The 11,316-nt window shown below is 38.1% G+C and overlaps 2 protein-coding genes across 10 annotated transcripts; one reads left to right on the top strand and one right to left on the bottom strand.

Annotated features, from left to right (window-relative positions):
* The first annotated feature begins 274 nt into the window (after positions 1-274).
* On the top strand, positions 275-1,948 carry LOC122070975 (pentatricopeptide repeat-containing protein At2g22070-like). The gene has a single exon (XM_042635234.1). The coding sequence runs from the start codon at positions 275-277 to the stop codon at positions 1,946-1,948; it is 1,674 nt and encodes a 557-aa protein (XP_042491168.1).
* A 1,737-nt stretch (positions 1,949-3,685) lies between these two features.
* LOC122070999 lies at positions 3,686-8,407 on the bottom strand. 9 transcript variants are annotated; one of them, XM_042635269.1, is made up of 4 exons: positions 8,079-8,407; positions 7,753-7,873; positions 7,024-7,116; positions 3,686-6,323 (listed from the first exon to the last, which is right to left on the bottom strand). In XM_042635269.1, the coding sequence occupies exon 4, from the start codon at positions 6,190-6,192 to the stop codon at positions 3,820-3,822; it is 2,373 nt and encodes a 790-aa protein (XP_042491203.1). In that variant the 5' UTR covers positions 6,193-6,323; positions 7,024-7,116; positions 7,753-7,873; positions 8,079-8,407; the 3' UTR covers positions 3,686-3,819. The 9 variants fall into 9 exon arrangements, with proteins under 9 accessions (XP_042491203.1, XP_042491205.1, XP_042491204.1 ...); XM_042635271.1 differs by having other exon boundaries at positions 7,003-7,116; XM_042635270.1 differs by having other exon boundaries at positions 6,987-7,116.
* Between the last annotated feature and the right edge of the window lie 2,909 nt (positions 8,408-11,316).

Consider the following 11,316-nt stretch of genomic DNA (forward strand, 5'->3'; position numbering starts at 1 on the left):
TCGCACCACCGTCCTTGGCTGTCGCTAAACCCTTTGATGGTTTGGTCCCATTACAGAAACTGATTAATTACTCAAATGCAATCGTCTGTAACATCAAAATTTCCAGTTTCTAGACTAACCTATGATCCCTTTTTCTCCGAAATGCTCCAATATCTGTCTCTACATCGCTCTCATACAAGAATGCATCAACACTGCTTCTCTCCGGGGAGGAAAGATGCTCCACACCCACTTCCTGAAATCAGGATTTCTCTCTTGGGTCTTCATATCAAACCGAATGCTGGAGTTGTATTATAAACGTGATGAAGTTAATGAGGCTCGGAAATTGTTCGATGAAATGCCTCGAAGAGATTCAATCACTTGGAACATCATGATTGCTGGTTGTGTAAAATCGAGAGCTATTGACGATGCCCGAATGTTATTTGATGCAATTCCTGACAGGAATGAAGTCTCGTGGAACACCATGATTAAGGGGTATGTTGAAACTGGTAATGGGTCTGAAGCTTTGGATTTGTTCATGCAGATGCTCCAGCAGGGATGTGTACCCAACCAGTTTGCGGTGTCTAGTGTTCTCCGTGCCTGTTCGGCTTCATCATGGTTGAAGCTCGGAAAACAGTTGCATTGTCTGATATATCGGCTTCAATTAGAAGACAATGTTTTTGTATGCACTGCCTTGGTTGACATGTATTGCAAGTGTAGAGAACTTGAGTATGCTTGTCGGTTCTTTGATAGAATGACAGTACGAAACATTATCTCATGGAATGCGATTCTTACTGGGTATTCTCAGAATGCTTTAAGTGGGGATTGTTTACAGTTGTTCATTGAATTGCTAGACTCTGAATTTAAACCAGATCACGTCACATTTTCTGTTGTTCTTAGCTCAATAGCATCAGTGGCTAATTTATCTCAGGGGAAGCAACTGCATGGATTCATTGTCAAGACCCCATATGGTTCCAACGTTTTTGTTGAGACCGCTCTTATTGATGTTTATTCCAAGTCAGGCAGTTTAGAAGATGCCCGTCAAGTTTTTGATGCAATGGCAGAAAAAAATACGGTAACATGGAGTTCAATGATTATTGCTTATGCACAAAATGGATGTGGCCGAGATGCAATTATTCTATTTGAGAAGATGTTGGGCTTGAGAATCAAACCAGATGCTATCACTTTTGTCGGTGTCCTCATGGCTTGCAGTCATTCTGGGCTGGTTGATGAAGGTAGACATTATTTTGATTCAATGATTAGACTTCATAGGGTGGAACCTGATAGAACCCATTACACATCAATGGTTGATCTTCTTGGACGAGCTGGACGTTTAGAGGAGGCTGAGAATTTGATAAATAGTATGCCAGTAAAACCTGATGCTGCAATCTGGGGTGCACTATTAGGGGCTTGCAGGGTTCATCGGAATTTAGAGTTGGGGAAAACTGCGGCTGTAAAGGTTTTTGAGTTAGAACCACATAATGCTTCAGCTCACATGTTGCTGTGCCACATGTATATGGAAAAAGGAGAGGGGGATGAAGTAGCAAAGTTGAGAGTCAAGATGAAGAACCATGGTGTTAAAAAAGATCCTGGTTTTAGTTGGATTGAAGTAAATAATGCAGTCCATACTTTTGTAGCAGATGATGAATCCCATCCCAAGATGAAGGAAATTTATTTTGCATTAAAGGAGTTGATTAAACAGATAGAGGGTCTGGGTTACAAATCTCATTCAAACCCTTTCTTTGAGGAGAGACAGTCTTATCACAGTGAGAAGTTGGCAATTGCATTTGGACTGATCAGTACTCCATCAGAGATGGTGATCAGGATCATGAAGAACATACGGGTCTGCAATGATTGCCACACTACCATGAAATTTATTTCCCTAGCGTCTGGACGTGAGATCATTCTCAGAGATGTTTGTCGGTTTCATCATTTCAGAGATGGAAAGTGTTCTTGTCGTGACTACTGGTAGAGTAAATCTTTTATCATGTTAGTTTTAGAATATTAACAGCACTCAATTGGTGCTTATCCTGACTGAAGCTGTAAATTCTTGAATTACATGAAACATTGAGATTATTTTGCGAGTATAATGACAGTTTTGTAGCCATATAAGTTTTATTAAGTGCTTATCAATGAAAAGTAAGTTAAGACTCTTCTTTGAAAATTGCATCTTTATACAATATCTATGTATGTTTCTTGAATGCCTCAGTCAAGAGGGATCCTCAAAATGTTATAAGATTCTTTTTTTATCTGAAATTCAGAGACAAGACTGATACAATCAAAAAGGGCTTGGAGAATCTCTCTCTCTCTCTTACCATTCTAGCACTGGAATCTCTCTGTTACCATTCCACCACCGGAATCACTGTTATCAAATCTGAAAACCATTGCCCTTGGATCCTTGATAGATTTAGCTGCCTCGACTGCTGTTTTCTCCATAGCTAACTTGCTCTGTGGACTATCTTATAATAATCCACAGGGCTGGATTAGGATTCCATGTATTTCAGAGCCCTACAGTTCACTGCTTAGGTTGAAGAATCTGTTTGCACTAGTCCCTGTTGAACTATGTTTTTATTGTTATTTTGAATTTCCAGGAACAAGTTGACAATTTGAGTAGATTGCAACGGCAAGATGGGTTTAATGGTTTTATTTTCAGTAGTGGAAAAACACAGAATTTTGGAAAAGTACTGGTAGAAGGTTGTAGTACGATTTCTTTTTTGTTTTTTTGGTAAAAAAATTGTAATATGATTTTAATCTCTTTGTTGACATGAAGGGCAATCGAGTTCAATGTCTTTCCAAATGATTTTATTTGTAGCAAAGGAGAGAAGAGCATTAAGCACATGCGGCCCTGGCATGTCAAATGTCCTGGGTCAAAATGAAGTAAATTCCCCCCCCCCTCAAAAAAACCAAGGTGTACCCAATGCACAAAGCTCTTGCATATGTGAGGTTTTTTTTTTTTTTTGGTGGGGGGGAGGGGATGCTGCCTTGACAGGATGACTTTAAGAATGAAGAGTAATGAAAAGAATGGACCTGATAGATATTGCCTATCAGTAGCTAAATTCGAGTTGGATGATTTCGTTTTCAGTTCTTATGTTAAAGCTTCCACCAACCTTCAACCATTTTAGCTCTGCTCATGCACATTAGTTCTTCAAGTTCTACGCCTTACTAAATGATCACAACTGGTGGAGATTCCTTTGAATTGGGAATTGGCTGGAATCAGCATCGGATCCAATTCCAATTCGCTTCCTCAAACCATGAGTACCATGGAAATAATGTTAATAAAAAGGAAAAAAGTAAGATGTGGATAATTAAAAATAGAAAAAACAACCCCAGATCATCAAGGTAAAATCCATGTTCTGAGAATTATAGATTGAACTTGCTCCATGATTGTAATTTCAGGAGACAGTTTTTTGTCAAGAACCAACCAAATCAGACTACCACAAACTGCAATAGCTTCCCTGATTGTTTTCCCCTTTACTAGAGAATAATATATTGTTTTTAGTATATAAAATGGTTTAGATCATACAATGATGTTTTTTGGTCCCCCAAAACCCAAAAAAAATCTAGAACAAGGAACCATTGAATGAGGTTCATCCAGACACTGCATTAGTTTCCACAAATGTCATCCACACAACAGATTCTGGAGTCTGGACATCATAAAGCCATCCACTAAATGTAATTAGATGTAAGATGTCAAACTGGGCAAGAGATAGAGGGGAAAGGAGTAGTGGTAAATATCAGAACCAAACAGTATACAAAATATGCAATTTTTTCTTTACAATGAATGATATACTTCATTCTTCTTATTTACAAGAAGCATCATCACTCATGGTTGGATGATAAGACCTAGTTGCTTAGTTTAGAAGGTAATGCATCAGGTTCCAGGTGCAAACAACCTTTTGGGAGGTCATGGGTTTCACTACCTGCAACAATGAAAGCTGGTATCTGGTGTGAGAAACTAAGCATTTCCCTTGTGGAAACCGTCCGCAAAAGCTCATAACCATCATCTAATTGCCTTTGAAAGAAAGTCAGGAAACCTGTCACTTCAACTAAGCTGGCTACTCTCAGCCCAGACTCCTCTGAGAAATCTGAAAGGACTTCGACAATCCTACAACAGCAACCATTATAATTAGATCTCGTCCATTTGCTGTTCCAGTTCCTATACATGGCCCAAATTTCACCTTTCTTAGGGTAAACCTTGTAAAAGGACTTATCCTTGCTTCGCTCACACTTCACTAGATGAGAGAATCTAGACAGTTGGAAGTTGCAAGTGACTCTATCAGTTTGAAATAATCCACAAACAAATGGTAAACTTTCTTTGACCCACTGGACCTCATCGCCAAGTATGGGGTAAGGCTTCAAGAGCGTCACACAAACTTCATTCCTGGAAATCAAATTCTTTATTCTCACATATTGTCGAGGCATGGAATCAGGACCATCATATATGGCCCATATTTTATCTGAGACAAAATCCTTCGCTGTCCATTTAGACTTCAAAGCCTCACCCTCTGGCTCTGACATAATGGCAGTAGGGGTCGAAGGAGAATGGGTGAAGGTTGAACAGTCACTAGAATTCTCTTTCCCCAATGGTTTGGCCATCCCTTGAACCAATTCTGCAGGAACAGCCAAGGGGTCCAGCTCAAACATCCCTGCAGAAATTCCATTCATCTCTCCACCTGCAAATCTGAAGGCAGGGACAATATGAGAAAAAGTATATGAATGGGTTCCAGGAATCTGGAAACAGGATTTACTCCCATTGTCTTGGTGTCTTTGAAAAATGTTCCTGAATCCATCTACCTTCTCCAAGCATACAACCCTCACACCTGCTTGCTTTGAAAAACTTGCGACTATTTCAACAATCTGCAATCTGTATCCTTTTCTAGTCTTGGGATCCTTACACCATTCAAATGGTTCCCAGTCTCTATAAATTGCCCAAACCTCACCTTTTCTGGGATAAATTTCAACTGGCTGCTCTGTAACAGTTGCAACCTGAGAGACCACATGGGAAAATTTTGATGCTCCCCCCACCATCACTGCACCCATATCAAGTTCGAAGGCCCCACAAGCAACAGGCAATCCAACTGCACACCACTTTTTCTCATCAGCACAACCAGGTATAGGTTTCAAGCATGTGAAGCGTAATTGAAATGGTTTCATGATAAAGCCACAGATCCGATGGTAGCGACGAGGCATGTTCTCTTGATCATAAGCAGCCCAAACCTGGCCCACTGAAAAGGCCTCAGCCTTCCTATTATTGTTGAAGTTGTAGTAATCTGAGTCGGGCATTTTACAAAGTGACCGTGATGGATTTCTTTGTGAACTGCGAGACCCTGCTCCTCCATTTGAATCTGTCTCTGGTGCAGAAATTTTACTTTTAGGCGCACCAAAAATGCTAATATTTTTTATGGGCTCCTTCCCTGTACCTATTAGAGCATTCTGGACCCCACTCTCAGTAACATCCTTAGATGTTATCACTTTATGATGCTTTCTGGGACAGCTCAACTCATTAGTTACATCAAATGTATCACTGCTAATCTTCATCCACCCAGAAGAACTCTGTGAAGTAGCTTCTGTTTTAATATTATTTACCGCCTCCTTCCCTGTATCTATTAGAGCATTCTGGACCCCACTCTCAGTAACACCCTTAGATGTTATCACTTTATGATGCTTTCTGGGAAAGCTCAACTCATTAGTTACACCAAAAGTATCACTGCTAATCTTCATCCACCCAGAAGAACTCTGTGAAATAGCTTCCCTTTTTCCTTTTACAACTTCCATGTCAGGTTGCTCCTGCAAATCTGACCCATAAGCCCAGCAATCCCCGAGTCTCTTCATATCAAACTCTGCCCGCTTCTCTCGGTCAGAGAGAACAGAGAATGCTTTCTTGATGAGTTTCAGGGAAGCTACAGTGCCAGGGAACTCATTCTTGATGGGTTCCAATAGGTTAATGAGCTTGCAATACTGAGACTCTATTGTAGATTCGTCTGCCCCTGGTTTGAGCTGAAGAATCCAGTACCAGTCTGTTGAATAGCCAGAGAGCCCAACATTGGCAGCGCATAGTATGTCACAAACAGTTAACATTCCAGCGATGTTATCAAGAGATGGAAAAAGATCTTTTGCCTTGAGTAACTTGTCCCTGGCACCACTGTAGTTGTTGCTGACCATCATCATTTCAGCAATCTCCTTTTCTCGAAAAGCTTCCAGCATGTTTCCATCCATCACTCACAATGTATCAAGATATCAAGCATATCTCCTTAACAAGCTCTGACTGTGGTTCCTTCGACTTCAAAATCCAGTGTCTTTAGCTCTTGCACCAAGTATGTTGGGTTACAGTTTCAATCAGTCGGTAACTGTGAAGGAAAAACATTCATTACTAAACATATTACCTAGTCAATGCACTTCAAGCAGAATAATAAAATTGAATAAGAAAAGGAGAGGGAAAAGGAAAAGGGGGGAAAAAAAAAGATAGGAAAAAACTTCTGTATTCCAATGTACAAACAGAGAAGCTTGTGTTCGTAGAGTATAACAAAGAACTTGAATTTTATCTACAATTTGTGACTGGGTACTTGTGACTTGTGAGAAGTATATACTGCTGTCTGGATTGTATTTCACACTTTCCAAGTTTACAGATGAGATATTGCCTACAGTGTTTTATAGCAGAAAAGACCTTGTGAGAGATATTAAAAAGAAAAAAGAGGAAGTCCAAATTGGAACAGCTTTGAGTCTCACAGGAAGAAATAAATAATCAATTACTAAAATCCTACAAACATTTAAAAAAGGATCAAGGTGCAATTGACTCCCCGCCTCCTTTCTAGGTTTCAGTCTATCTAGTTATATATCTCCCATAAAGCCCAGAATTTGTGAAACATATTAGCAGGAAAAAAATTGTAGAGTTCTTAGTGAGCCAATTAATTGCCTGAAATAACAGCTAATGAATACTCTAGAAAATCCCTCTTCCTAACAAAATCTTTGAATTTAAAATAGACAATAAATTATAGATATGATGAACCTACAATGGATGCTACATACAATCACTTGTAAGTGGTACACCTTATGCCTTAAGCATCCAGTGCCTTCTGGCGTTAGGTTCACTGATTTCCAATCCAATTTCCCCAACCAAAAGTCCCATTAACTAGTATCCACCTGCAAGAGGCTGTTACTGTTACTGAGAACCCAAGTACATTCATTGCTCCACGCTTTTCAACCATCTTCAAAATTAATAGAACCCATCTTGTCAAATGAAATCACAGAATTAAACGTTGAATTAGTAGTTTTACAATATTTAGAAATTCAAGAGTTTATATCCAAAATAAAAAGATGATGAACAAAGAAGGGGATACAATAGATCTAGATTCAGACTGAACAATTGGTTTTGTTCTCCCAAAATAAAAAAGTAAGAGGCCAAAACAAGCATCAAGATTCGCCTGATTCTTGTTGGTTAGACACATTTCTGCATTTTCAATCAACCAAAAACCTTTTTAGGCAAGTGATAGAGAGAATGAAGAATTAAATAAAATCTATTAAGTGATTAACATAAGCAAAATAATAATAATAATTATTATAATAAATAAATAAATAAAACACACAAGACCCATAATTCAGTTCAACCCCAAAAACACAAAATCAACAAAACCATAACTTTGTTTTCCCCATTTTTCTCTCCATAACAAAGCCTATAACACTTGACCTCAAGGTAGGAGTAAAAACAGAAAAAAACTGACCACTACCAAGGGTAAACAGAATTCATCACTGAAATGTAATACAAATTATTTGACTTACCTCCATTCAGAGACTTAATCACACAATGCATGCATAAGCTCATACCAGAAAGGTTGGCCCTTTTTCCAAAGAACAAAGTTACAAACATATTACACAATTCGCTCTAAAGGGAATGACAAACCTGAAATCAAAATACTAGGAGGGATTAAATTAAACTCTGTTACGTTAAGTTCTAAGAAGTAAGATCCAAACAGAAAAAAGGAAGGAGGTCGATACAATTCTCTTACAGTCGTTTCCCTCATTGCTAATTAACAGAGCAGGCCAGGAAGCGCACACACACACACACACACACACACACACACACACACACACACAGGGGTTCATACCTGAAAGTCTAGACAAGAATGGTTCAGAGAGACGTCTCTGATGGTTCAAAAGTGAGCAGGGATCAAACCCAACACATGATGGAAAACACAAAGGAACCCAAAAATGAAAACAATCAACAGAATCCAAGAAAGGGAAACGTCGTCTCCTAATTTATCAACACTGAAGATGCATCATTCTTAATCTCTGGTGTGAGAGCTTCGGTTTCGGGATTCGAAGTTCGGACTTGAAGGTTCTATACATTGGAGTTTGGAGTTTGGACTTCACACTTTTCCCCTTTGGTCGGAAAGGCCATGCAAATGAAGAAAATGAAACAGTTTTTTTGTTTTTTTATCCAAAAAAAGAAAAAAAAAAAGCTCTGTTTGGAAAGCTGAAGTGTGGTGTGGAATGGTTGTGGGAATAGGTCCCACATGTCAGTGAAGTGAACGATCGAATTGATAAAGTGAAAGAAAATTAGAGTCCCAAGTCCCAAGTCCCAACACTGTTTGGTTGGCTTATGTAAGCGTGAGAGAGGAGAAATTTCAGTTAATGAACCGAACAATCTGCTGCTTCCTGGATGCATGTAACTTTTATAAATGTTATAGCAGATAAGAAGACTAATGTATCTTCCAAATTTTCTAAAGTAATGATTTATACTTTAATGGTGGACCTATAGAACTACTATATGGCCATTTTCATTTAAAAAAAATTCTTGACAAGAAGCAATGGAAAATTCCCATTTTGAAGATGAATAAAACTACAGAAGTTATGTAAGAGATCAGTTTATACATATTTTATCCTCACAGATCCATTAGAAAGCCCCCAACCAAATGATGAAATGTTAAATCATTTTTGTTCTCTTTGAAGGATTCTTCTATTCCTTTCCTTCCAAGTCCCTTGAGTGATGTGTAAAGTAAGATTTTATAAATAAAAAAATGTGTCCTCTCCTTCCATAGTTCCATGTCGAAATTCTCAGCAACAGAATAAAGATAAATCTTTTTGTGTGTTACTACTTACTAGCTACAATCACATAATATATTAATATCAAGTAACAATTAAGTGCCTAGCCCACTTGTTAGAGTGTAGAGCGTTAAAGTTCATAGGAGGTCTTAACTCTTGGGTTTGATCCTTTAGTTCACATCTGTTCTTCCCCTCATAGCATGGATTGAGTAGGACCTATAAATTAAATTTAAAAAAAAAAAAAAAAAAAAATTGGTAAGAGAACTCTAGCCACTTGGCTATCATTATGCATGCAAACCAATGGATGACTGTGTGAAGGCATCTTTAATCCATGGGGTGGGTGAGTGGGTGGATGGCACAATTTTTTTGCACCCTACTGTGTCTAGACGCAGGCACATATAAGCAAATAGCTTTAGTGAAATAATGGTTTCGATTTAAATGATTTTATTAAGCTTTTATTTTTAATTCAAGTGGCATCTTTCCCATCTACTTTTTCATTGTAACGAAGGTAAACTTGGCATTGAATTAAATTTTTATTGTTATATGTTTTCTTTTAATAATTGTAAGATTATAATTATTTATATGTTTTCAAAATGTTAAATATTTTTTAATTTTTTTGGTGGGATTTATTTATTTTTATTATAATTTTTTATTATAACCATGAATGACTTAACTTATTATGTATATATATAGTTAAATTGAACCATTTATTAAGAGATTTCACAGTTTGTATGTAAGTAGCTTGGTTCGATTTTACTAAGCATTTCAATTCAATTTGGTTTTGACACCCTTATACAAAATCTTCAAACAAGCTTATCAATTTTTAAATCCAAACTGAAACCGCTAGCTATCTATCCAATTGATTTTGGCCCCTTATTAATGCGTCTTATCAGTCTCTTGTCTGTTTTTATTAGTCTTATAACGGTCTCTTGTCAAATACTTATTAATTATCAATATATAAAAAGATTAGGAAAAAAGAACGTTGCCCACCTACGCCATCTATACCTAGACATAGGTGAGCATTAAAAGACCATGCTTCCCCTACTATTTACTAAAGATGTCTCTGTTAGACCTCCCATTGGCCTGCACAATGGTGCAATGGCTGCACATGTGGGTAGAGTTCTATGACCCTATAAAAATTAATATAATAAATATGGGAGAGGGATAGGTATGCTGTCGATATCAAGTATGTTAGCGGATAGCACCAATAGGATCACATGATGGAGTATCATTTAGGAAGGATATGAGGGTCGTTTTTGAAAAAGGGAAGAGAGAGATAGACACAATAGGTGTTAGCATACTTGATATCGGCGGCATACCCAACCTTTTCCCAATAAATATATAATTCATTTAGCACCTTAAATTGAGTTCATATAAATGTATATGCATCATATATCTTGATTTAGTAGTTATAATAATTATAACCACCTGATTAAGTATGTAGATATATAAATAGGTTAATTATTATTGTGACAATGGTTTGTAATTTTTTTAAACATCACAAGGCATCTATTCTGCCATGTGGACCGATGATATGGTGATTCCTACCATTGGATAGAGGGGGCTTGGTCTAGATTATCCATGTGCCAAAGTTAAAACCTAATTCAATCAAACACTCACTTTTATATAGGTATATATCCTTGTATAAACATATGTGTTGTAGTACTATACACTAGGGGTGTCAATTCGTGGCCCGAACCGGCTAAATCGATCGGGACCGACCATTTATAGACCGGCCCGGCCCGGACCGTTTATTAAACGTGTCGGGCTTGAGCCCGGCCCGTTTATAAATGGTCGGTCTCGGTTTTGCTACTTGAACCGTCAGGCGCCCGACCGAGACCGACCGAATAACACCCGATCGAGACCGGCCTATTGTGCACCGACTTGGCCCGACCCTTTAATGATTGTAGAATACCTATTTTACCCCCCAAATTAAAGAATAAAAACTAAAAAGTAAAGACATGTTCACATTTTAAATAATGGTTATATTTGGTATCATTTATTGATTTATTGTCATTTTTTTGGGCTTGCATGAGTGGGCCGGAATATAATAGCACATTTTAAAGAGGGCCCGTTTAAAAACCGGTTAAAGCCCGTTTAACATTAAACATGTCCGTAGCCCGGTTAAGGCCCGACTAAAGCCCGATTAAGGTGGTCCGATTATAACCCGAGACCGACCGACGAATATAAAGTGTACCATGCCCTCAATAACTAAGCCCGATTAGTTAAATGGGCGGACACGATGTAGCCTTTGAAAGTCTTCAAGCCCGATTAAGCCCAACCGAAACCGAACAGGCCCGA

The sequence above is a fragment of the Macadamia integrifolia genome, unplaced genomic scaffold (assembly GCF_013358625.1).
Source record: "Macadamia integrifolia cultivar HAES 741 unplaced genomic scaffold, SCU_Mint_v3 scaffold_170A, whole genome shotgun sequence".
Taxonomy (NCBI): Eukaryota; Viridiplantae; Streptophyta; class Magnoliopsida; order Proteales; family Proteaceae; genus Macadamia; species Macadamia integrifolia.